At 45.3% G+C, this 27,224-nt stretch overlaps 1 protein-coding gene and 1 pseudogene across 4 annotated transcripts in view; one reads left to right on the forward strand and one right to left on the reverse strand.

Moving 5' to 3' along the window:
• The first annotated feature begins 3,375 nt into the window (after nucleotides 1-3,375).
• LOC148427781 (membrane cofactor protein-like) lies at nucleotides 3,376-3,920 on the forward strand (annotated as a pseudogene).
• LOC148427782 (signal peptide, CUB and EGF-like domain-containing protein 3) overlaps nucleotides 3,571-27,224 on the reverse strand; it is a 97,874-nt gene continuing 74,220 nt past the window's right edge. For 3 of the 4 annotated variants that reach the window (XM_088408030.1, XM_088408029.1, XM_088408027.1), the window contains 15 exons: nucleotides 25,911-26,033; nucleotides 22,014-22,130; nucleotides 11,266-11,388; nucleotides 11,041-11,157; nucleotides 10,497-10,592; nucleotides 10,300-10,416; nucleotides 9,960-10,121; nucleotides 9,689-9,892; nucleotides 9,099-9,260; nucleotides 8,860-9,027; nucleotides 8,606-8,767; nucleotides 7,951-8,148; nucleotides 7,728-7,880; nucleotides 7,563-7,642; nucleotides 3,571-6,899 (listed from right to left, as the gene is read on the reverse strand). In XM_088408030.1, coding sequence (XP_088264156.1) covers nucleotides 6,747-6,899; nucleotides 7,563-7,642; nucleotides 7,728-7,880; nucleotides 7,951-8,148; nucleotides 8,606-8,767; nucleotides 8,860-9,027; nucleotides 9,099-9,260; nucleotides 9,689-9,892; nucleotides 9,960-10,121; nucleotides 10,300-10,416; nucleotides 10,497-10,592; nucleotides 11,041-11,157; nucleotides 11,266-11,388; nucleotides 22,014-22,130; nucleotides 25,911-26,033 — 2,135 coding nt within the window. In that variant the 3' untranslated portion in view covers nucleotides 3,571-6,746. The remainder of the gene's footprint in view (nucleotides 6,900-7,562; nucleotides 7,643-7,727; nucleotides 7,881-7,950; nucleotides 8,149-8,605; nucleotides 8,768-8,859; nucleotides 9,028-9,098; nucleotides 9,261-9,688; nucleotides 9,893-9,959; nucleotides 10,122-10,299; nucleotides 10,417-10,496; nucleotides 10,593-11,040; nucleotides 11,158-11,265; nucleotides 11,389-22,013; nucleotides 22,131-25,910; nucleotides 26,034-27,224) is intronic. The other variant, XM_088408028.1, reaches the window with a different exon arrangement.

A 27,224-nucleotide genomic window follows, 5' to 3' on the forward strand; every position in this document is an offset into this window, starting at 1 on the left:
TTTGCTTTTGCAGCAGTGCAATGACATCAGAGAATGCAATATGTTTATTGATAGGCAACAAGGAGGTGGCGGGTGTCTAACAATTCTTCACATGATGCCTGTAGATCAAAGCACGATGCCCCCTCAATATGCAATATAATCTACCATAAGGAATGGACTCAAAAATCTGTGTCACGTGAGGGCCTGGGGCATGTTATGGATGCCCTCCCAAACAGGTACATTCTCATGTTTCTCTGTCCCAGCCTCTACATCACAGCCTCTACATCACATGTGTCAAACTCAAGGCCCGGGGGGCAAATCCGGCCCGCCACGTCATTTTATGTGGCCCGCGAAAGCAAATCATGTAAGTTTCCATGACCCTTGCTAAACTCTGTTCCTAAACTTTAGCTTGGCGTGTATAATGAAAAGTAAAGTTGAGATTTTTTGGTTTGTTCTGTTACAGTAATGTAAACAATAAATGAACAAACTAGACTGATTTACTTCTGGTTTCAAAACAACTAAGCCATCAATTTACTGTGTACAGTAATAATACTATGAGCCAATTTAAAATCGACTTGGTTTCCTCAACATATCGGCCCAATGAAGGATGTTCTTGCGACAAAATGGCCCGAGTTTGACACCTCTGCTTTGCATGGACCTGTTACCCGTTTTTAAAAGACTACATAGAAAACCCAGATTAAAACCTTACCCTAATGTAAAATCCTAGATTGAAGCCCCAACTGTAAAGTCCTGATTCAAAACCATACTTTGACACAAGAAATTTATGTTGAAACCCTCACCCTACATTACATTTACTGTACACCCTAAATTAAAACCCTAACCTTGGTTCTGAATCCTTCACAACCCTAGATCCAATTTAAAACCCTACTTTGAAACCCCAACCTTGATTTAAAACTACAATGGAACAAAATCATTAATTTGAAGCCCTACATTGAAAACCTAATCCTACTTTGAAATCCTGATCATAGTTTAAACACCTACTTTGAATTCCTAAGCCTTGGCTGAAATCCTAATTTATGTTTGAAACCCCACTTAAAGCACAAATCTTCATTTGAGACGCTAACCCTAGTTTGAAACCTTGCTTGGAAACCCTAACTTCACTTAAAAAAAAAAAAAAAAAACTCTTTGAAAGCCTAACTATAGTTTAAAGCCCTATTCTGAGGTTGAAACCATATTTTAAAGTGCCAACCCTATTTGGAATACCTGCTATAAAATCCAGACACATTTGCAAGCCTGACCCCAGTTTGAAACCATACTTGAAACCCTAACCCTGTTTTAAAGCCTACTTTTAACCCCTTTAACCGACATTTTAACCTTTGTTTGAAACCCTACTTTGAAACCCCACCCATCATTTAAAATCTTATTTAAAAACCACAACCCTAGTGCAAAGACCAGATTTCATATCCTTAAGATCATTTAAAGCTTTAATGCGAAACCTTAGCATATTCTCTTAGCGGTTGACGAGCTGGTGAGCGAGTCCGCAACACCTGTGATGTCGACTACAGTCCAGCAGATGGCAGCAGATATGGGACGTGTGACAGCGAACTATGGCAAGCCAGTTGCGCATATTTTCACTGGCCTTAATGTCAGACATAGTTTTTTTCTCTAGTTCGGTATTTGCCAGCACTTAGTGATGCCCCAAATATCCACTAGTTACATTTTAGCGACATCTAAAATGTACACTCGTACACACTTGTACAAAAAACTAAAGAGGAGGTGGGAGAGGTGTGTTTCCAGGATTCCTATTGGCTCTCCATTCAAAATCCGCCAGTGAGGATTCAAATTTTGTCACTTTGTTTGCATGTTGAACACCAGTTTATACATTGTCCTGAGAAATTGCAGCTAGTTAACTTGAGGCTGCCTCGTACTGGTTACCTTGACTTAGCGAATGCAGTAACACAATCTGCTCTACTTACAATCTATTTTGACGTTACAACTAACTAGTGAGGTTCAAAATATAAATTTGTTAAGTAGTAAATGCAGCGATATCTCACAAGTTCAGCTCATTTTGTTCTCAATGTCTTGTTTCGTTAGACATGTTTATTATTATTATTTTTAGTTGATTGTTGTGTATGTGTATAAATATAATGCAAATGCATAATATTAAGCATTATTATTGCCAGGGTTTTATTTATGGTCTTTTAATTTGCATGGCATTGTGTTTTTAAGCTCACCAAAAGATCATTCTGAACCCTGGGTTTCAATTGTTAAAAAGCAAAAAACAACAACAATAAAGAGACTAATACAATGAAACAATGTAATATGTTGCTTAGATATTTCGGGCCAGTAAACAATTGTGGAAACTCAGGCTCACGTTTAACAGTTGAATTTTTGCTGGATGGAGCGCTTATCAAAAAGCCAATAGAAGGTGCCTACATTTTGCACTCGCCTGCCCCCTGATTAGCATAACTAGTGAGCAAAATGGGTTTCATTGGTTGTACTAGTGAACATTTGGGCATCACTCTTTGACTAGAACTAGTTGTTGAACTAGTTGTCTAGAGCAGTGGTCCCCAACCCCTGGTCCCGGTCCGCGGATCAACTGGTTCCGGGCCGCGTGGGCTGCACCCGAAATAATGTTTTGGAGATGATTTAGTGCGTGTACACCGAACGCGAACGAGGCAAAAAAGCGGAGAGTTTTGTTTTGTAGTCAATAGAGTTCGAGCGACGCGATGAACGTGGATGGTGCGACGCCAATGGCAGCGCGCAGTCACGAGAAGCGAAATTTCGCCTTTCGCGTGAAGTTATTTTTTATTTATTTTTTCCCCGTTTCGAGTCGCCACAGCCAATCAACTTCGGGAACATTCAACGGCTCACGCGTTGAAACTTATTTTTTGGCAGGCGAGTATTGCCGCAAAGAGTAAAGGTGCTGTCAGTGAAAATATTGGTTCTGTCACATCACAGAAAAGTAAAAGTTCTCAGCAATGCTCTTTTTTCCGGATCTACCGTAAAATTCACAGCAAGCTCGCTCCACTCCCCTCCCCTCTCCTCGCGCGACAAAAAGTACAACAGCGACAGAAAGCCCCACGAATGAGCGTAGCGACGTGAATTTTCGCGTTCGGTCCGCACGTAGCATAATTCCAGTTCGTCTGTGCTTGATCTTTGTTTTTTTGTCGCCGCTGTTGATATTACATACATAGTGAGAAGGATGATTTGGTTTTGAGTAGCCAACCCCCCCCCCCCCCCCCCCCCCCCCCGAGTAACTATTTACAAACTAATTACCTTAAAGTGATGGCAATAAGTAACAAATAACGCATTACAGTCACTAACTTTCCCAACACTGCTCAGAAGCGAGTTTTGGCTGGAATGGTCATCCTCCATTTCGTGAAGGTGCGACCAACAGACAGCAATTAAATGTGCTGTGCTTTATACGTTGCCATGGTGCATGCCACATTTTCTCTTCCAGTAGTGGAGTGTGTGTGTAAAGAGACATCAAAGGTGGACAACGCAGAGCGAAACGGCAACGAGGAGGCGTCGTGTAAGTATGTCAGTTGTTTATGAGTGTTGATGGGGACCCTCTTGGGGAACAAGGCGATGTGCCGCGTGAAGTACAAAGCAAAAATTGACACACGGTCATCTTTACACAAATTTATTTACAATTAGCCATGAATAAAAGTGAATAAAGGTTGGGAGTTTCTCCACAGAAATCACACGTCCATCACCAAAAATGCCCAACGCCTCCTGGACGCGAGCCCACATCAGACTTTATCAACATGGGGACACAGTCACCTTCGGCTGTCGCCATGGTTACACATTGGATGGCGCCAGCACGGTAACCTGCGGTGACGACGGCCAATGAATTCCTGGCCTACCAGAATGTAGAGCACATGTAAGTCAACAACACTGGTGGAAATCTATCAAAGGATTATTATTGAAAGTATTTGAACACATTTAAATCTTTTTTTATGTCTTTTTTTCATTAATAGCACGTCACAGAGCCATACGCTGTCTGATATGTGATGCTACATTAGTCAGTCCTGGACCAGCATAATTGGAGAAAATGGTGAAATGGAAAATTACCTTGGGACCCCAATACTTCTCTGCCTGACACACATTAAACATGTTTTTCTTTTTTTTAATTTTGTTTATTTTTTTAATAAAGCTGACACACAGGATGTTTATTTCAATAAAAGTGTTTTGGGGCAAGAATGAATACAATCTTGCTGTGTTCACTTTTATACATTGCCCCCCCCCCTTTACTGCCGATAATGTCATGTACCATCTATAGGCTAAACTGCTAGTGAGCGTTCAGGAACAAACAAGTTACAAGAAAATAAAAACACTAATTCCATTCATTTAAAAAGACAATACAAAATCCAGACATTTACATGAGCAATAACAATTCAAGTGCAAATATCAACTCTATGATACATCATAGCAAACTCTTTTAAAAGGCAACAATCTCAACCAAAAAGAAAAGGAAAAAAAGAAATCAATCAGGTCACAGGAAAGAAGTTGATTCTGGTGAGAGGGGTTTTTTTTTGTGCCTATGAATGAATAGGAGCCATGTCTTGATAATATTCATAAAGAGTATGAGTAAAATTCAGTGGGGATTGTATTCATCTGGTGTAACATGGTTGACATCACCATCAACTTTGACACTGTCATCAAAATGTCTTTTGCTTCACTTGCTTGGTGACTTTGACAACAACCTCCCATCCCGCTTCTTAAATCAGAAGAGAATGGGACATACAGTGCCAGTCAAAAGTTTGGAAACTCCCTCAAGATGCCTTCCAGAATGCCCAGAAATTCATGCTAATACTTCATGGTGATGCACATCTGCGGGCGCGCTTTTGTTATGTCATGTCTTGTAGCGTGCAACGCTTTGCTGAATCGAATAAAAAAAGCAAACGGGGGCGGCGGCACACTGACAGTCTGGAGGGCAAACACGGAAGTGTGAGCTCAGCTGCCCCTCGCGAGCACAAAAGTCAATCTTGGCTTGTCTGAGTTGACTATTTTACAGGCTAGCGCTATTGAATTGTAGAGTGTTTCAAAACTTTTGACTGGCTCTATTTTTTTCCTTCCAAGTTTGAAAAGTGACTGTTAAGCGAGCAGAAAGCCCTCTGCAAAACATTTGATGAAATACTGTGTACTTTATTCAATTTGTACTGGGGCGCCTCGTCGAATAAATCCAATGAAAATAACACTGGAAGAAGAAATCAGTCTAGCTGCTTCCTGTTTCTAGGCTTTATGATAAGTGAGCCACAAGAAGCAAGCCTTGGGGGCCACCTGGCTTTTAGCCAGATGGGGTTTGATCCATTTGTCAAACTCAAAATTGCTAATCAGTTCCTCTTCGGGGAACGCTCCTTGATTTGAAAGTTACATTATTATACCCTGTTGCTGTCATAGTTCTGAGACCTCAAAGAACATTTTTTTGCTATTTAAGTTCATGGCAACTTTGACTACCTCTGCAAATGAACAGGCACACATGATCAAATCTGCTCACGAAGCGTCCAACAAAGGATCAACAATGCCGCTTTCCAAAAAATCATTTTGGGTGACGATAGCCAAATGGAAAGTGTGGTATGTTCAGTCATTGCACTTGTACTATAAAGGTAGAACGACGGGCTCCCGATCTAGTGCGCAAAACAACGCGACTCTTTGGAAGAGCTGTCTTCACTGCGACAGACCAAACATGAGCTAGGAGGTCTTTGGATTTGAAATGGCCACGGCATTTGAGGGGATAGGTGTGCAGGTGTGATTCTAAGGGCGGGCCTCGCGGAACCCAACCCCCGTCTTACTTAAGGCTCGGTATTTACAAGTCAAAAGGCCGTAGACCCGCTCCGCGGACAGGCGACGAGAGAATCGGCCTGCCGTGACGTCGCAAGTCAAGCGCTTTGCTTCCTTTTCACTTCGAACCTTGCCGCCGTTCCCGCTTAGAGTAGATGAGAAAGGCAAGACGAGATTGAAAAAGTAAAGTGACCTTTTACGAGAAGCAGCAAACATCATGTCCCTCAATGACATTCAACTCTCAAGTCCCTCTCCCAGACACATTCCACATCATCTCATTCCTGTGGCTCTCCCACTTATTAGTGTCTTATTCGTATGCCAAAAATGTCCTCTGTGTTCCTGGAATGATTAACCGCTTTTTTTTTTTTTTTTTTTGTATTTGTTTTAAAGTTGCCTTGGAAAAAAAAAATCAAATAAAAAATGCTGGGCGGGTTGAAAAAAGGCTGGTGCAGTCTAGACAGCACAGATGAACTGTTTTAACAGTAAAACTGCTCTAAGAGCTCAAACATAGTAAGGCTTTCAATGATCTGGAACACAGCTGCGACATGAATTAGTTAGCAACTGCTCCTCCTCGAGGGCGCACACACAAGCACACGTATCCGCACCTGCGCACGCGCGCACATGCGACCGAACTAGGGTTACACAACACTTGCTCGACACGTACAGTCATACTTAACGGTCGCGGTCGGAGCTGAAATACAGACCAGTCACTTAAGCAAATACAACAACAAGCTCGAACACGACATCGCTTCTACTGTCTGGATTCGCCGTCGGAATGGTCTCGATAGAAACCAAACCCGCTCACAAGTTCTACATCCCCAATAAAAACGCGTACGCTTCGGAATGTGGACCTGTGACCAACAGCTACGCAAATATTCAGCATTTTGCAGGTTTGTCAATGAAAATCAAAAGAGGGAAGAACAAAAAGTGCGTATTTTGTGTGTCAAAGTCCATTATGAGTTGCGGGATGTAGCCTGTGAGGGGGACGGCGGGGTGTTGCGTGAATGGCAGATGCATCTTTACTTGTATGGTCGCAGGAAAGCAGAGACTTTGCTGCTTATCAGACGTATGAAGGATCGGGGAAGCATCTCATTGGACTCCCGAGTGGTGTACTTGAAGTAGTTGTTTGGGTGAGCCAGCACGTCAAAAAGAGTCTTGATCAATTTTTTATCCTGGAAACGGGTGAACAGACATCAGTGCATTCTCTTTAATTCGCTGCGTACGTACTAAGGAAACCCGCGTACTTTGCGTTCTGTACTATTTGCACATATTTCATTTCGTTTCCATCTTAAACCCAATCCTCGTTCAGCCTTAATCCAACAGCCCTGTTTTTTGCCATACTGAATGTTTATCAGTATTTTTTGTTTATTTTGTTCTCGCCGGTGCTCAATTATGCACAAATCCTCAGAAATAAAGGACAAATATGAGGTCAAATTACGTTCAGCCATTTCAACTAGTAACAAGCACAAATAAAACTTGTTTTGTATTGTTTTGTATTATATAAGTAAGCAATAACCTTAATCTGGCTCAGACGGTTAATATTAGGGATATTATCGGCGCCGACATTCAGTATTTTGATGAATATCGGGATCACCCTTTTTTTTTTCAAACTGGCCGACAATAAATCAATTTGAAACTGTGTTAGCTACAGGGAACTACATTTCAGGAGCTATTTACCCGTTTTAAATTTTTAATTTAATTTTTTAAAAAACATGCTGCTGCCGTGGGAGATGCCTGAACATTTTTTGTAAAAATGGCTACTCGTTCGACCCTCGCGGGCACCACGTTGGTGACCCCCGCGCTAGCAAATAGTCATAAAGGCCAGTGGGGCTCACCTTGAGGATTTCTTGATGGTTCTCGGAGGCGTAGAGTCTTCCGTCCCGAACGATGTCCTCAACCAGTTGTTCGTAGTCCTCTGAAGTTACACAGACAACGCGATTACTCTGGGTCGGCTCGCGAGATGCCGAGAAGCAGCGCCGCCAGCCGATTGGACGGCCTACCGTCATAAGTCACGTAAGGGATCTGAAAGCCCCTGGCGCTGTTGGCCTCATTGGACTTGAAATTAATCCAGAGGCGCCTGGAGCGCGCCGTGAAGGCGATGGGGCGCTCGTACGTCTGGCACGTCTCATAGGTGGTGATGGATGTAGCTGACCCTTGCAAGAGCACGGAAAGGGCAATGATGAATCCGGTTTGCGGCGACGCCACGGGCACGGCAATACTCACAGTTCTTCCTCATCACCAGCACATCTCCGCACTCGTCCTCCGAGGGCAGGAAGATCTCCGGCACCACGATGAGGATTTTGCGCTTGCTGGGCGGGTTGATGTTCCAGATGCACTCCACGTTTGCCGGGTAATTACCAGGGTAGTTTGGGGACTCGATGTAGCCCATGAACTCGCCCATCTCGCCGCCGCACTGCCTGTCTAGACGTACGCAAACTCGATGCGATATAGTCCCGACTCCAGTGAAGACCTATAACCGTCGCTCTAATAATTTATGAATCCTTTGACCATTTTGTTGTTGAATTAATGAATCGGAATTTTTTTGTTTCGCTTTCATTTTCATCTCTTCACTGGAATGCAGGCAGGACTTTCGTTTTTAGCGTGACAGTGCAAAATGCACGAATGTCATTTCTTTATGATTTCTTTGCTGGTTTGATTGATGGCATCTCAAAAAATTATTGACGACCGCTTGTCAAAGTTAAAGCAGATGCTTTCCGGGAGGACCCCAGATACTTTAACTGGCGAGTGGCGAAAATACTGAAGGTTAGGACAACCGTAGGTCTCAAACTGATTCGGCGGCGATCAAAAATAATCAATTCATTTGATGACCGATTAATTGCCGACTGATGCTTGCGGCTCCAGTCATTTGTATACTTACTCTTGCACTGGGAGACACTCGTGGCACCATCAAAATCCGTGGTGGTGTTTCCAGGGCAGGAAATGCAGTAGTTCTGCCTAAACTCCGTCTGATAAGTTCCGACTGGGCAACGGATACACCTGTGCACTGAGGTGTTGTAGTAATGACCAGGAGAACACTGCACTGCAACACCAATGATAACACGTGCGAAATCAGCCAGTGCTTGCGCAATGTTTGGCTGTCTAAAATGGCTTCTTTTGCATTCTTTTTCTCACCTTTGACCTCACAATCATGGAACGAGCTTGCACCCTCGCGCTTGGTGCTCAGTCCTCCACCGCAAGGAAAGCACAACGTCCGACCCAAATCTGGCTGGTATGTGCCCTGTGGGCACGGCTGGCAAGGCTTGAAGCCGTCCCCTGAAAAGTACCCGGTGGGACATTGGCCTGTGGAGCACAGATCACCTTTGGTGGAAAAGTTCGACTGGCACAGTATCTGCGAGTTGAAAGTTTGCTACCTGCACAGGACGAAATGTTTCGGGCTCCGACAGGCCCGTGGCCATCGCTGCCCGGGCACAGGTCGCATGCTAGCTGCCCCTCCCGCTCCTGGAAGGTGCCAGGCGGACATTGGACGCAACGCTCCTGCTCACCGTGGTAGTAAGAACCTGGCAAGCACCTGACTGGAAAACAAAATCCAAATTCTTCGTCTTACATCATTGGTTTGATTTATATCTGCTGCAGCCGGGAGGGGTGACTTAATGATGGAAGGGGCCATTGTTTTGTTTTTTTATTTTCAATCAGCGCAACTGGGGTCCCACATAAGAGCACGCACTACTTAACCAGATGTGTGATAAAAATCCATTTTAAATTTGGATAAAATACAGTACATGTATGTTTTGAATCAATGTATGCCCCCCACCAACCGGCTTATGTGCATAAAAATAAGAATTCAAGGATAGCACATAACAAAACAAAACAAAACCAAACCAAAACATAACATGAAGAGCAAACCAACATTAACTGCAATAACTATTTTTTTAATCATTATTATTATTTAAATTTCATGATTATTATTATTGTTGTTTTTTGAAAGGTAGTACAGTCTTACCGCATCGGCCACTGTCCTTTTCAGAGCCCGGGCCACAGTTCTCTTGTACGGGAGCAGCCTGCGGGAGTTTCTGGGCAACCTCGTATTCCAAACCAGCAACTCTGATCAGAAAGCGCTCTTGGTTGATGGACTTCTTCAAAGCCTTGATGTAGGTCTTGACTTGCTTCTCCATACGTTGTCGGAGGCAGCTGAGGTTACAACTTCCTGGCAAGGGTGAAGGAAATATGTTCAAAAAGGTAAAGTATTATGGGCATTGCATCATAAAACTGACCTGTTGTGTCTCCAGCTTTGACCTCTGCTTCCAGCTCCAAAGTTATGCGCGTAACCTCTTTATTAGCAGGATTGCGAGCGCGCCGACCTTTGGCTTTCTTTGACGAGTCACATTTGAGATTGACAAAAGTCACCAGGCAGTTACTGCAGGGCTGACCACCTCCTGGGCGGAAATAGCATCGGTCAGTCAGTCAGATGTTGTCCCATAAACAACGATACGCTATGAAATATAGTAGGACCTAGTATCCTTGATTTATTTCTTTGGTGTTTTAGCTCAGCAATGACATTTCTCAACATTTGCGCATACTTTCTCAGTTAAAGTAACCCAGAAGAGGGCAGACCTGGTCCTAGGGTCCGCCCCCTGTCCTCTGTCCTGCCAGTCAGTTTAGGATGCAGGTGGCACTTGGCATTTTTAATCTTGAATGACGCTGTCTGCTTCACTGGAGGCGCCAAAGTCTCTACAAAGAGCACACGGAGGTAGAATACATGAAATTGCTGCGAGATGTTGAACAAAAACAAAAGACTTGGCAGACACCACCTATGCAGCTCTGACTGCTGCTGGAGTTGAGCCGGACAGGCGCCTTCCCTCTGACGATGGGGATGCCGCAGCTCACAGAGTAGCTATTGTCGGACTCTTCAAAAAGACACACAAGCAACATTGAAAAATATGTGTGGTATGGCTGCACTTGTAAAACGGGCTAGCAAACGGATTTTTTCTTTAATGCTCCTCATTTACATTTTAATTTAAAATGTGAGGACTGTTCGTTTTAAAATATTTGAGAAATGTTCGTTTTAAAACGAAAACGTGTATTTATTTACCCTTGTGAAACGCATTTTAATTTGGTCATTCATTTTATTGATCAGCTTAATGTATTTTCCAATATTTAAGTGCAGTGTTTAAACTGCGCAAAATGTTACAATGGCCTCCAGTATTAAGCACAACTTCTACGAATAATCCTCTTACATTGTCTCTGACGAACTAAGATCTACTACGTACGTACGTGGGTGTATTTCTGTGGTGGTGCTAGAATAAAAAATATGACAACTACTATTCTAGCGTTTTGTAGTGGAAACGAACAGACCTGCCAGATAGTGTGCCTTGGAGGCACAAGTGAGTGAGCAGCTCTCCTTTTTGCCCGTTTTGCTACAGGTGAGAGTTGCCTTGGGGGCGACAAGGCCTGGAGGACATTTCACCAACTCTGAGGAGACAAAAGAGAATTCTGCATAGAACAGAAAAAAATAACAGGCCGGTGCCGATCAAGTGCCCGGATTTCCATTCACCGCTAGAGGGCAGTCTTGCTACGTACCAATGCAGTCCTTTCTGTTCCAGTGCAACTTGTATCCAGGAGGGCAGGTACACTCGTAGCTCCCCAGAGTGTTGATGCAACCATATTTACATCCTCCTCGGTTTATACTGCATTCATCAATATCTGACAATACATTGATTGGATGTGCATTAGACTACTTAGAGCACAGAACGAAAAAAAAAACCCCACTATAATAAAGCTGGGAATGAGAAGGTTTTACTCAAATTAGTTTGACTGGTGGTGTGTGACGACGGGAGGAGAGAGGACCCAAGCGCACGCACAACTGGTAAGGGCAAATGCAGAAAGTTTATTAAACAGAATGTGCAGGTGGTTTGTGGAAGCCGACGAGAGCGTGGCGAAGAAGTCTAGGGGGTCTCGGAGTCAGGAGAGCGGGGCTTGGCTGGGAGCCGGGCTGAGGGAGCGGGACAGGAGGAGGGCTCGGGCAGACAGATTAAGACGGCAGGCTAGCGGGTGGTCAGAGGCAGACAGGGTCGAAATACCAATACTTCGGTCAATTCGGCGGGCAGTCGGGTGGTCAGGAACAAACAGGGTCAGGCAACGGGCAGGCTGGCAGGAGGAGTCGCTGGAAAGCTCGGCGTGATGCATAGAGACAATCTGGCAGGTTGTGGATGGAAGTGAGCGGGCTTTATACTAGGCGGGTGAGTGGCAGCAGGTGTTAGTGTTTGGGCTGATTAGCAGGAGGGCTGAGCAGGTGAGGCTGGGAGTGAGGTGGCTGAACTGGTGAACTGTGACAGAACCCCCCCATCAAAGGACGGCTCCCGACGTCCCAAAACCACCGGGCGGGAGGGAAAGGCCAACGGCCGGGGAACCCCCACGGGCGGGAGGGCGGGCGACGCGCCGGGGCACATTACGACGCCCAGATGACCTAGACGGCTGATCCGGGTGAAGACGATGAAAATCTGTGATCAGGGACGGATCCACAACCTGGCGAGCAGGAATCCAGGAACGCTCCTCACGACCATACCCCTCCCAGTCCACCAAATACTGGAGGCCCCTGCCCCGCCGACGTGAACGAAGAAGCCGGCGGACCGTGTAGACAGGACCCCCATCAACGAGCCGAGGAGGAGGAGGAGGCGGAGCAGCCGGGACCAGGGGACTGTCAACCGCAGGCTTAATCCGGGAGACGTGGAAGGTCGGATGGACCCGCATTGATCGGGGAAGAGAGAGACGGACCGCGGCCGGACTCAAGACCTTCTGTATGGGAAAGGGGCCAATGAAACGAGGAGCCAACTTGTTGGACTCGACCCGGAGAGGAAGGTCGCGGGTTGACAGCCAGACCTTCTGGCCCACCTGGTATGCAGGCGCCGGGGTGCGCCGCCTGTCAGCGGTGCGAATGTATCGTTCCTTTGCACGCAGGAGTGCGGCGCGAGCTCGAGACCATGTGCGCCGACACCGGCGGGCGAATGCAAGAGCGGAAGGGCAGGAGGTGTTAGTGTCCAGGGCAGGGAAGAGCGAATGCAAGAGCGGAAGGGCAGGAGGTGTTAGTGTCCAGGGCAGGGAAGAGCGGAGGTAAGTATCCAAACACACATTCAAAGGGAGCCAGACCTGTGGCAGAGGTGGTCTGTGAGTTGTGGGCATATTCGGCCCATAGGAGGTGGGTGGACCAGGACAGCGGGTCCCGTGAAGACAGACATCGGAGGGCCTTCTCAAGCTCCTGGTTGACCCTTTCGGTTTGCCCATTGGTCTGGGGATGGAAGCCGGATGAAAGACTGGCAGTTGCTCCAAGGAGCCGACAGAATTCTTTCCAAAAGGAGGAGGCAAACTGGGGACCTCTGTCTGAAACCACGTCAAGGGGTGGCCCATGGAGTCGGAAGACATGATTTAAGAGAAGGATGGCCGTTTCCTTGGCGGATGGGAGTTTTGGGAGTGCAACGAAGTGGGCCATTTTGCTGAACCGATCCACTATAGACAGAACGACTGTGTTGCCATTGGAAGGGGGTAGACCAGTGATGAAGTCTAACGAGATATGGGACCAGGGCCGATGGGGAATCGGAAGGGGGTGCAGTAAGCCAGCTGGGGGTCGATGACTGGGTTTATGTTGGTTGCAGACCGGACAGGCCTTGACAAATTCACCTACGTCTTTTTCTAAGGTGGACCACCAAAAGCGTTGTCTCAGGGCCTCTATTGTCCGGCGAACCCCAGGGTGACAGGTCAATTTGGAGGAGTGAGCCCATTGCAAGGCCTCAGAGCGCAGGTGGTCGGGAACAGGCAAGCAGTTGGGCGGGCAGGCGCTAGGTGCGGGTTGACCTCTGGCGGCTGACTTTATTCTCTCCTCAACGTCCCAGGTGAGGGTTCCGATGATGCATGAGGGTGGAAGGATCGGTTCTGGTTCTTTGCCTGGGGAATCCATGCGTTCAAACTGTCTGGAAAGGGCATCCGGTTTTACATTTCGGGAGCCAGGGCGGTAGGCGAGGACAAAGTTAAAGCGTGTGAAGAAGAGTGCCCAACGGGCCTGGCGCGAGTTAAGTCTTTTGGCCTGCCTTATATATTCAAGGTTCTTGTGGTCCGTCCACACCTGGAAGGGAACCTTGGTGCCCTCCAACCAATGCCGCCACTCCTCTAGTGCCGCTTTCACGGCAAGAAGTTCTCGGTTCCCGATGTCATAGTTAATCTCAGCCAGGGTAAGGCGGCGGGAGTAGAAAGCGCAGGGATGGAGCTTGTTGTCTTTTGCGGAGCGTTGGGATAGGACAGCCCCTAGTCCAACGTTGGAGGCATCCACCTCCACCACGAACTGACGCTCCGGGTCTGGCATCAGGAGGATTGGAGCTGAAGTGAAGCGGGCTTTAAGCGTCCGGAAGGCTTCGTCTGCTGCAGGATTCCATTGAAATTTGATCTTTGAACTGGTCAGAGTGGTAAGTGGACGAGCCAGGGTGCTGTAGTTCCTGATGAATCGTCTGTAGAAGTTAGCAAATCCGAGAAAACGCTGAAGCTGTTTGCAGGTTTCGGGAACAGGCCAGGTGGTGACAGACGAGACCTTGGCAGGATCCATAGCGATGCTGTTCTTTGAGATGATGTACCCCAGAAAGGAGACTGAAGTTTTATGGAAGTCACATTTCTCTGCTTTCACAAACAGGGAGTTTTCCAGCAGCCTTTGGAGTACTGTACGGACATGGGATGTGTGTTCTTCCCGGGTCCGGGAAAACACTAAGATGTCGTCAAGATATACGAAGACAAACTTTTCCAGCATATCACGCAGGACATCGTTGATCAAAGACTGAAACACTGCTGGGGCGTTTGTAAGGCCAAAGGGCATGACCAAATACTCATAATGTCCCAGGGGGGTGTTGAATGCCGTTTTCCACTCATCCCCTTCTCGGACCCGAACCAGATGATAAGCGCTGCGCAGATCCAGCTTGGTGAAGAAGGAGGCGCCCTGGAGAAGCTCAAACCCAGAAGTCATAAGGGGGAGAGGATACCGGTTTTTAACGGTTATGTCATTTAGGCCTTGGTAATCTATGCAGGGACGGAGCGTCTGGTCCTTCTTTTTGACAAAAAAGAATCCAGCCCCCGCAGGAGAGGAAGACGGGCGGATAATGCCGGCTGACAGGGAGTCATTTATGTACTCTTCCATGGCTCGTCGCTCTGGAGCAGACAGTGAGTAGAGGCGACCCCTGGGGGGCGTCGTCCCAGGAAGTAGGTCGATGACACAATCATATGGCCGATGAGGAGGAAGAGATGTCGCTCTCGTCTTGCTGAAAACTTGGCAGAGATCATGGTATTCAGGAGGAACACCAGCCATGTCCGCCTGGGCCGGTAGAGGAATGCATACGTCGGGAGTCGAAGCTCGTTTGAGGCAGGACCGGTGGCAGGACGGAGACCAGCTAAGAATGACTCCTGTCTCCCAGTTTATGTGAGGGTTGTGGAGACAGAGCCAGGGTAGGCCCAGGATCAAGGGGATGTTTGGTTTGTTCAGAATATGAAATTGGATCTTCTCCTCATGGTTCCCAGACAGATGCATGGGAACGAGGACTGTCTGGTGTGTAATTAGCCCCAGAGGGCGACCATCCAGAGCATAGGACGGCGTTGGCTTGGGCAAGGGAGTGTGTGCAAGGCCAATTTGGGTGACCAGCTCTCTGCTGATGATGTTTGCATCGGCCCCAGAATCCACCAGAGCCCCCAGGACATGCGTGTCGCCAGGGAGGACCAAGCGCACCTGGAGAAGACGTTTTGGACGGGGGGAGCAAGAGAGAGCTTGGCCCAACCGTATCCCCTTATTTACGGCTGGGCCCTGGCTTTTACCGGACAAGAAGCAACGTAATGCCCCTCTTGACCACAATAGAGGCAAAGGTTGCCCGCACGGCGTCGTTGCCGTTCGTCTGAAGTCAATGTGGCGCGCCCAAGCTGCATGGGCTCGGCCTCAACCCCAGAGGGCGCTGGCGTGGCAGGCGGCCGGAAGGCGTGTCTGGCTAGAGGGACCGTCCCTCTCTCCAGTCTCTCTCTCTCTCGTTCACGTCGGCGATGCTGAAGTCGGATATCTATACGGGTTGCCAAGGCGATGATCGCGTCCAGGGTGGTGGGAAGCTCGTGGGAAACCAACTCGTCCTTTAGGCGACTAGACAGGCCGTGCAGGAAGGCATCTACGAGAGCCGGTTCGTTCCAGCGGTTTTGGCTGGCTCTGGTGCGGAAGTCGATTGCGTAATCGGCTACTGACCTATTTCCTTGCCGGAGCTCAAGCAGGCCCCTTCCCAGCTCCGCGCTGGCATAGCTGAGTCCAAAAACTTTCTGGAGTTCCGCCGCGAACGCTTGGAAGGACGTGCAAGCCGGAGATTGCCTCCTCCACTCCGCCGTTCCCCACAAGCGTGCACGGCCTGTAAGGTGATTTACGACGAACGCTACCTTAACTTGTTCGGTGGTGAACGTCCTCGGTTGGAGAGCGAACAGCAAGGAGCAATTGGTTAAGAACGCCTCGCATGTTTCAGGATCGCCCTCATACCGTTCCGGAAGCCCAACCTGGGGATCGGGTGCTGGCTGGGGGACCGGGCTGAGAGAAGGTCGGCGTGCTGGGTCCATTGCGTTTGGCCAGATTGTACTGTGACGACGGGAGGAGAGAGGACCCAAGCGCACGCACAACTGGTAAGGGCAAATGCAGAAAGTTTATTAAACAGAATGTGCAGGTGGTTTGTGGAAGCCGACGAGAGCGTGGCGAAGAAGTCTAGGGGGTCTCGGAGTCAGGAGAGCGGGGCTTGGCTGGGAGCCGGGCTGAGGGAGCGGGACAGGAGGAGGGCTCGGGCAGACAGATTAAGACGGCAGGCTAGCGGGTGGTCAGAGGCAGACAGGGTCGAAATACCAATACTTCGGTCAATTCGGCGGGCAGTCGGGTGGTCAGGAACAAACAGGGTCAGGCAACGGGCAGGCTGGCAGGAGGAGTCGCTGGAAAGCTCGGCGTGATGCATAGAGACAATCTGGCAGGTTGTGGATGGAAGTGAGCGGGCTTTATACTAGGCGGGTGAGTGGCAGCAGGTGTTAGTGTTTGGGCTGATTAGCAGGAGGGCTGAGCAGGTGAGGCTGGGAGTGAGGTGGCTGAACTGGTGAACTGTGACAGTGGTGAGGATTTATTTGAGCTCGTATTAGGGGCTCTTTCCTCTGCTTACGTGACGGCGTTGTTTTTTTTTCTTCTTCTTTTAAGTAACTAACTTTGGATCATCATCATCATCAATCATGCTTGACATTTTAAAAGACACAATGACTATAACGTCACAACAGTAGAGATTGATTGCATGTCTTTGGTACGTCCAAAACCACAAATATTTGTAAACTACTTTGCCAAGTTCTTACTTCACCTGTACATTTACATGAGAAAAAAAATGAAAGCTGGATGGGTTGCGACGTTATTCCAACTAAAGAAATCCCTCATTTTTCGCGATGAAAACTCCCCGCAAAAAGTGAAAAACCGTAAAGTACTCCCCGCCACTTGATAAAGTGTGTGAACTATGTTTATTAAAACCCTTAGTCATTTTCTTTCCCATGCCCAAAGTTTCTTTTTCTTTTTCAATACATAGCAGAGTGCTTTCAGTGAGTCTCCAAAAGCCCAATTGTTCTTTGAGCATGCAAGCAAGCGCTTTCTACCCCTCCCGCCAATTTCTGCATGCCAGGTCACTATGTTAATTCTGCCTACACATTTTGGCATAAAAGTCATCATCTGCAGTACCTGCCCTGATTCCAGCTCTCCCCACATGTACGGGAAATTCCGCACGTTTGTCTAGCAGCACACAGCGGTGAGTCTAGTCTAGTTTTTGCCTAAAGTCCTTATTCAGTGCCAGATGTCCTACAGCGATGGTTTAGTTTTAAGCAAAAGTGCCTTCATTCGAAGATTGTGTATTAGGCCCGTTAGATTGCTTCAGACCCCATGTTTGGATTTAGCGTGGGAGTTCGACAGTGTGCTGTAAGGTGACGGTACTCTGAAAGAAAAATCCACGATGCACTGAGGGCGCGATAGGACAGTGCAAAGTAACGAGGGATCACTGTTATACATATGGGCCAGCTGAGCTGTGCAATTTGATCATTCATCATATGTTAAATTGTTGAACATATTAGATATGATTTTGTTAATAATGATTTTGGGCCTTCCCCTTATTATTAGTATTATTTCGGGCAAAGTTTATGCCGCTGCTGGAAAAAAAAAGCTCGCTAAAAAACAGTTTCAAAGTTTGTTTGGTTCTGGAGAAGTAAAGCAAATACCAAAGAGGAACGGATAGAAAGCAAAACGAAAAGCAAAATTTGTTTTCAATAGCATGCCTGTCATTTGCCTTTTCAGTGAGGCATGGGGAGAATGAGTTTTGATCAGATTAGATTTTTGTGAGAGAGTTTTTGTATTAACAATGTAACATCCAGTTTCATTAAAGCAGATTTTTATGTCGTAGCTGTGTGTGGTTAGTCTAAAGGTTTTTATCGCTTTGATGGTTTTGGAGCTGGCATGGAGTCAATCCACAAAAAAATTAGAGTTGGGTGCTTGGTGCAGCCATGTAAATCTAGCTTTGGTGTGCTCTTTATAACTGTCAGTCCAGGGTGGAGTCACCGGGATAGGCTCCAGGCCCCGCTGTGACCCTGAACATGATGAGCGCGGTATATAAAACGGACGGATGGATGGAATGTGTTTGTGCAGTTGCAGCCCACTGAGTGCACTTTCCATTTATTGGTCAAAACATTGCAATGAGAAAGACTGAACTCACGTTTACTAACACATGCAGAGCAACAAACACTAAAAATGGCAAAGAGCGAATGAGTTTGAAGAGACACTGAAGGTAACTGTGGGAGAGCCATACAACATAAAGAAGGACGACAAATGTCATATGTTTTATGCTTTTTGGGACCTCTTAGGATGGTGCACAGGTTGAGAGAAAAAAACAATATACAGCGCAAAAAAACACGATAGAGCTAATGTCAGTGATTGATGATTCTGACTGTTGATGTGAAACGCTCCACCTCGTCTCGTTCAATCAATCGCCCCAAGTAAAAAAAAAAAAAAAAGATAAATAAATATGTCTGCATGCCTTTTGATGCCCCAAAGAGCAAGATGATTTCATCAAGTGCAGCCTGCCAATGTGTCGCCCGGAGCGGCTCGGAAACACGGCGAGAGACGCGCCGCTTAACCTCCGGATCAAAGCGCTCGATTTAAAGGACGAAGAACTCTAACGAATATCTGATGGAGGCGACGCTCATCTGCCGGAAACTTTTGTCTTAACTTCTTTCATTTTCTTCCACACTTGAAATACAATCAGAACGATCTCCGCTGACCTTTCTGTAAATCCCTTTAGGCCTTTTTCCTTTTCATGCGCACAGACAACACAACTAGAACGAATACAGAAGAGAAGACAAATTGAAAATTTGAATCAACGCTTACACCATAGAGAGGGACTGACTTCATGGAACTTCACGGAGGTTTTGTCAAATTTATGGGATATTACAATCTGTTGCTCCCAATAGTGATGAAAGAGGACAATTCTTGACAAAGCCTTTTTGATGCGACGACAACAAATGCGCACACACACGTTTTCTCGCACCGCAGGAAGGTATTTGTGCTGAGGCCAAAGCGGCGTGCATGAAAGCAGGAACGTTTTGAAACGCACTGGCGGAGGTCTGAATTCACAACAGCAGCGAGTGTATTTTCTTAGCAGATAAGCCAAAAGCAAGGAGATTGTTTTGCTAGGCCACAGGGAGAAGGGCTTGAAGAACTCTCACTCGGGAAGAATGCCGACAGGTCTCGGCACAATACTCGACAGCGGGTCGCCGACCTGGCTGGGTGTGTTGAGTGTGAGCCTATTGTTAAACACTGAAGGCCACTCTCTGCTATATTTTGGGGTTGATGAAGCACAGCGGGAGCAACCTAAGCTTAGTTATGAGCGGCGAGCGAGGGAGAACAGCTCAATAAATCTCTCAGGTTATCTAATAGTTCCGACAGCGGCGATGAAAGGCCTGGCAAAGCCATTCATCACCGGAGCTCTAAACAATGGTCGCACATCGTTTTAGTCGGTCCACTCCATCATGGAAGAAAAATCCCTGCAAATCCTCCCTCAATAGACAGACATTTTGCAGAGTGACAACACTTTTACAGTTACGCAGAGGACATTTTCGTAAGCACTTTCCAGACTTACAGTTGAATGACATTTATCTACAGTGTGAGGTAAGTACAGTATGAGGTACGTTTTGATAAAATTAAATAATCCCAAATGTTACATTCAAATTTCTTTCCAAAAACAAAGTGTGCCACATGTTGCAAGAATTTTCCTGCGTCTACATATGCATACATTTATACTGAGGCCTGGACTCGTAACCCAAATCTGTGTATACAAATCTGCAATGCACTGACCATTTCACCGCTGAAACCTGTATCTGTTCCAATAAACTTTTTTTTTTCCTGGGTACCACGGCATAGTCCAACGAATGAAACATCCAATTTGATCATAATGTTAAAAGGAACGCAATTTTTTAACCTTCTGGGCCCTAATTTAGCTGGCTTCTATGTGCTCAATGTCAAAAATGTGTGCAACCTCAATCTGGTGCCTGCGCAAGTCTAGTCTACAGGGTCTGGGGTGTTGTTGCGCCACTTTGAGCGTACCTGCGCAAATTTGGTTGCCGCGCCCCTGACACAATGATAATTTGGTTACAAAAAGTAAGTACGTACACTTGCCGGGTGCATCTTCAATTCTCTGCCAGAGCAAGTCTATGCAAGTTTGTGAATTTGGTAGACCGGCTACGTTCCACTGGGAGTTTCTGCGAATGCAATGGGACTCGCCCCTGGATGCAACTGCTAATGTGGTTCCCAAAAGTGGACTACATTTATGAGAATGCGACATGGGTAGCCGAGATGCAATTTTGGTGGATTAGAAGTAGGTGCTGGTGGACAGATTCTGTGCGCCGCGACGTGTGCATTTGGATGGCATTTTATTTTGGCCATCAACGTGTCATTGGCATGGCAAATTCCCTCTGAAATTCCAAATTCTCAAATTCCCTCTCAGTTTTATTAGCATGCCATGCTGGCACAGCTATTGGAGAGTATCGATCACTCAGAATAATCCCAGGAAAAAAAAAATATTGAATGAATTATGATCATGGATTGATGGATGCATCTTCTTAAACATATTTTTAACAGCCCACTTGCGTCTGCCCAGCATGTGGGGGGGTGGGGGTCAATAAGGTAGGAGGCGGTCTACATCTGACAACAACGTGACCATCCTCCTGGGTTATTTTATCATACAATAATCTTATTATTTGTGTAAATTCATCAATCAAATGAAACAAAACAATCTGTATAAACCAGATATTTAGAGTCACAGTCAAAGAACAAATTTGAAAAAGCCCCTTTTTTATTTCCACGCCTTCTCGGCTGCATTGTCAGTGAGGCTCCAAGGCACTAAAGACAACAGAAGAGTCTACCCAAACCAAGGAACCCTTGAGGTGCTCAATGTCCGGGAGCCTCCCTCAGAACAGCCACTCGTCACTCAGTTTACTCTGTTAGTCTGTTGTCTATCCAGCCCACAATTCCCAGCTTACCAGGTCACACTAAACCTTGAAGTGAAGTAGCACAATACTTTTTTTCTCCAAATCTTGTTTTTGTCCATTAACTACGGCACTAATCAGCAATGCTTTGCATTGCTGCCAAGTGTAGCGTAATCTCAGATTGATTTCCTGCCTTCCGGGCAGCCACCTGTTTCTGTTCATTTTTAGTCTATTTGGAAATCAACTTGCAGTGGTTTGAACCAGTCCGAGTTGGGTAATCCATCACAGCCAGCATTTAGTTACAATATGTCTTATATGCGGTTGCATGCAGGGACTTTTTTTTACGATGATACCCTCGATGTGGTGACATTCTGATGAATGACTTGGACGGCGTGAAGACTTTACACTCTGAAACCATGGAAATAAACAACATCATGTTGAATTGTTGGTTTACAGCTTTTAAGATCAAGAGGCTCTCAGAACAAATGTAATTACAAAACATGTATTTCTTTTGTTACTTGAAAAGAACACTTAAAATCCCCTTCAAGGGCAACTGGAGCATCTGGCAAACCTTCACCTTCATTCACACGGAATCTTACGTAGCATACAGCTTTCAGCGGAAAGCTTCAAAAGGACGACACCTTTTTATGAACAATCAATCAGTGTGCTTGGGTGCATTCTTCCCGTTCAAAACGCTAAACTCATTGAGGGTTTGAAGACGTGTTAAAAGGAAGTGCGACGGACAGGAGATTTACACAAGGAGCTACAAACAAAAAGCAATGATGGCTCACCTCCGCAGTGCGCCAGGCCATAGAGGACGTAGCCCTTGTGACAAAGGCACTGGAAGCTTCCTGCAGAGTTGACGCAGAAATGGTCGCAGGCGCGATCAAAGGAACACTCGTCAATGTCTGCGCAAGACGGGGAGAGACAGTTAGAAATGTTGCCATCACTCATACACCAAAAAGAGCAGGACCCAGACCGCTTTTCTCTCTGTATACCGTTTGTCATGCATTTCAATGGACCGTATCAATACAACAGGAACAAAGCTTTGGACCGTCGGTCCCATGTCTCTTGCTGCGATTACCCTTCTGCAGTCAGTTTTCCATTTTGAGGCAGCAAAATGGAATTTTCAAAAGATACTTTTGGAAATGACGAGTAGCAGCAGCAGGAGGCGGCTGTTAATAGGTGCCCAAGTGCTTTTTCTTTCTTCCCTCTGAAAGCCTGTCAATCCCCCACTCCCCATCTAAAATGTACAATAAAGGCCCAGATATTGGGCCGCACCTTCATATGTCAACGCGCAACATCAAAGTGACAGTTGCTCCAAAATCAAATGTCACTTTCTGAAGGTTGTGCAAAACCAATGCTCCTGTAACATTTGCAACTTTTACAAGTCAGTCACTTTGGGCTCAAGGATCATATGGTCTCATAAGAGATATCGATGCAGAAGGTTGAATGGTGAACACTATGGTGTACAGCACCATCATGCCACCATATTTTGTCAGTAAATCCACTGTGCTCACTTCTGTGATGTTTCTGTACCCTCATTCATCTTAATTTTCCTCCCCTTCTGGGGTCTTGACAGTGAGTTAGTATGGATCTAGGACAGCAGCCGTGTGCAAGGTGACCACATTTTCAAAATTCAGAACCAGGAATCTACAAATTTGCTGAAACACAAATACCTGTATGCAATCAATTCTGACCAAGAACTGTACAAAATATATACTGTATAATACACATACTATTCACACACACACATATATATATATATATATATATATATATATATATATATATATATATATATATATATTATATAGTTGACATTTAGACATTCTGGTTTTGGTCCATCAGATAAATTATTAAATGTTTCCAAGTACCACCTGTAATGTGCTCACTGACAAATCAGTCCTATTTGGCACATTGACATCAGTATTTCTGTAAATGCTTGAAAAATGAGATGCCATTGGGTCAACTGCACAAATGAATACAGTACTTAGAACGTATATTGTTTTGCTTACCCCCCACAGCCAGTAGGCCCTTGAAAGTAAACAGTTTGTTTTTTTTTTTTTTGCCAAACCTTGTTCACAAAAGTCAGTCCTTCAAAATTAGCGATGTCACACCGCTTTTACTCAATGCATGCCTACTCCCGCTGCAGGAAATGTATATTTTTATCATTAGTAACTGGCATAACAGGCTTTCTGGCTGGACAAAAAAAGGGATGCCGGGACAGGACCTACATAGAATTGGGACAAACAAAATGAGCTGGGGAAATCTGCCGACACTTGGGACTGTCCCCATTAAACTGGGAAGTCTGGTCACCCCGTTCTGACAGTACTCATACAGTTTAAATCAAGGTCCTGAAATGACGCACACTTTTTTCACCCCAAGGCCCAAGATACGTATTTTGACACTTGTCTGTATCGCGTCGTACATTAATCACAGTGAAAAGGTCGATATGGAACTCTGACTTGTAGTGAAGCAGGGTCAAATCTGTGTTCCTGTGGGGTTTTCTTTTTGACTTCAATTTTTTTTTGCACTCAGCACAATGTTAACTTTGCAATCTGTGCCAGGATGGGATTTAAGAGTGCTGACTAAATCAGTTATTGCAACGGGGGATATCAATGTACAATTTACCATTATGTAATTAATGCTGCAAAGTACACTTTCTAAGGCAAGTGGGACTCCCTCAACCCAATTTACAAGTCAGCGCAGGTGATCTATGCAGAACTTGGGGCAGAGCAACGTCACTAAGATGGAAACATTACGTGAGGCCTCCCGTTTCTTTTGAATGCCAAACAGACTGAAAATGTCAGATGAAATTGAAATGTAGATACAATCAGCACACCTAACTGTAAACCATCATTTCTTTGGCATGTTCATGATAACAATAACAACAATTATGATCATTATTGTTCCTATTATTATTAAGATTATAATGTGCATGAGGTAATGCCACTTAAGATAAAAGCGCCATCGAAGAACATGTCCCAAGCTGCCCTCGCATGGATTAGAAGAGAGAAGCGGATGAAACATAGGCGGGCGTTGAGTTTGGAGGAATGCTGGCAGTGATTCAGCAGACATGCCCCATCCTGATATATGGGCCACGGCCCACTGACAGCAAGGAAGCACCGTGACTGTTTAAACCAAGATAACTTTAGAATTCAGTGTACACATCTCAACACCCCACAGACACTCAACTGCTATTTAAGTGTATGTGATGCCACAGAGGCCTTAGCATCGACTTACTGCTTGAAGAGTATAAACCTGGCCTGAAAATCTTTATCACTCTCCACTGCTCACTTCTCTCTGCTAAAGAATTTGAACATTAGGTTTGTCCCTTCCCTGCCCATTATTTTCTTGCTTGCTTTATTAGATTGTTGTAATACATGATAGAAATGTGGAATGCATACTTTTTTATAAAAGTGGGACATAGGATAAAACCCAAAGATTACATTTTATTTTGCCTAGAGCAAATTGAATGGGGGGGCAAAGAATGACGAGCCCCTGGGAAGACAAAACAAAAACAATGTTCATAATCATTAAAAAAAGAACAAAACAAAAAAACTGCTACTTCACATGTTTGCCTATGCTCTGCATGTTTTCTTCCTTACTGATATGTTGCTTCCAAGCAGGCAAAATTAAAAAAAAAATGTGTTGTATCCAAAATAGATTTGCAGTGACAAGAAAGTGTGTGAAGCACACCGACAAACACACAGTTTTGTTTTTTTCACACATATTTCACACATTTGTTGTTTTGCTGGAATCCAAATGCAAGCCCACTTGAGTAAAAAGCTGAAGATTCAAGAATCACATGTCTTGTGTTTTTCAGCTCGGCATGAGACAGAATTCATCTCATTAGTTCCTACTAGATGTAGTCTTCTACTAGATGTCCTCGAGGGGGCTTGAGTAATCTGACTTTAAGGGGTCTCCAACACCTGTGTGCTGCCACAGCAGAGGTCTTTGCTTCATAAATGCACAAGTGTGCAGTTTGGTTGAAAATATAAACAAGGAATAATTGTTTTGTGGCTGCTAATCTGTTGCTTTAATATTGAACTCTTCAAAAAAAGAAATAAAGTAATTTAGTATCCATAAACTTGGATTTGTCAACCAATAAAGACATGTTAAAAGGTAAGGCCAATGACAAATCACGTCAAATTTCTTGATATAGGCCTTACACACGCACAACAGCGCCTCCAAGACAGTCAAATGGTGGGCTGGGCCCCCCAAGGGGGGCACAAGGCAATGCCAGGCCAATGAACACAGGGAAAATAATTGAGAGGCACCGCTCTAACTGTGCCCCACCTACTGCCCGAAGATGGCTGGGAATGACACCGGCAGCGAGGATAATCGGCTAAAGAAAAAGGATGGATGGATGTTGACATCTTCCCATTTGGGGAGAAATCAGAAACGTCGAGAGCTGCTGGGAGGAGCCCCCTTTTTGGCTCAACAGGATGCCATAGATGTCGAGTGCTAAGCTAAAACAATGAATATGTGAACAGTGAACTTTTGCATATTGATGATTCGTCAGTGTTCTCATTAGCATATTCAATTATGCTTTTTGTAAGCTGTTCTTTGCTATTGGTTGAGGATCTTTGTTCTTTGTGTTTTCGGTATGCATCTATCTAATAAAAGACAATTTAATACATACGTATTGTTGCTTTTACAAGTCAGTTTAAGTTTATACCTACCTTGACATGTTCTCTCGTTGGTCAGAAGTTTGTAACCTTTTTTGCAGCTGCACTCAAAGCTGCCAACTGTGTTCCGACACACATGGTCACAACCCCCGTTGTTAAGACGACATTCGTCAATGTCTGTGAGAGGGAAATCAACAACAGGAGAGGTCAGATGTGAGAATACGAATAAGACAAAAGCCTATCTTCCTAACTTCTGAACTCGGTCACGATCATTGACTCAAGACTCAAGATTCAATTTAACTGGGCTGTCAGTAAATGAGTTTGAGAGTTTTGTAGCTCCTGTATCTGGACTGTATTAACAGTGCTGGGTATTGAGTCTTAAAAGTGCATCGCGATATATTGCGATACACAAAGGCATGTTGCAATATTTTGGGCAGTGATTGTAAAAAAAAAAATTAAAAAAAAATAATAATAGAAAAAAAATATGTATATATATATATATATATATATATATATGTTTTTTTCATCACACTTGACATACACCATCTGATTCCTTTCAGCGGAAAATGCAGCAACCAGCACATATTAGGCTTTAATGATTCAACCAGGCCTTCAAATCTTCATTAGCCATCTTCTTCTGATTAGTGAGCGCTGTACTGCTTCAGCAAATACCCAATCAATTATCATGCGTCCAACGCCACCTGGATGGTGCTCTGCCTTGGTGCGGATTTGCCTCTATCTTGAATCATCATTCCAAATGGGTTTTCACCATCCAATAAAATAAATGCACCCAAAATGGTGGAAAAATTTCCGGCTGTTGTCCCATTTAATTTTCCACTCTTCAAAAGTGGCCAACCTTCAACAAGCCACAGCTCTCCTGTACCAGTACTGCCTATGTTTATTGTCCTACTCTTTCCTATCCAACCAAACAAAAGATCAGAAGATTGACTTTTATTAGAGTCGTTAGTGTGCTATTGCAAGTTGTATGAAGCGAAATGATTTTGTTGGACACTGTGTCTTCTCGCTGTCTTTCAGTAGATTATTTGTTTCCTTGGTGTTCTGATAGTCTGCTTATTTTCTTCGAATAGAGTTAATAAGGCTGTTCGATTGTTATCAGAACAAAAACTCATCTGAAAAGTTATCTCTAGCTGAGTTTCCATGCATTTTTTGCAAAATAAAAGTGATATTTCTATCATTTTTCCGTCCTCCCTATAGGCTTCTTTATACTCATGCAGGGATCAACCACACAGGCGTCACTGTGGGAATGCTGCACGCAATTTGGCTTGAGGTTTAGGAATATGTCAGTTTCATCTGGCTTTCTAGCATCTCATGCTGTGTAGCCGCCACAGACCCAAAGATAAGGAGAAT

This window comes from Hippichthys cyanospilos, chromosome 2 (genome assembly GCF_059441005.1).
Source record: "Hippichthys cyanospilos isolate Australia breed blue-spotted pipefish chromosome 2, RoL_Hcya_1.0, whole genome shotgun sequence".
Classification (NCBI taxonomy): Eukaryota; Metazoa; Chordata; class Actinopteri; order Syngnathiformes; family Syngnathidae; genus Hippichthys; species Hippichthys cyanospilos.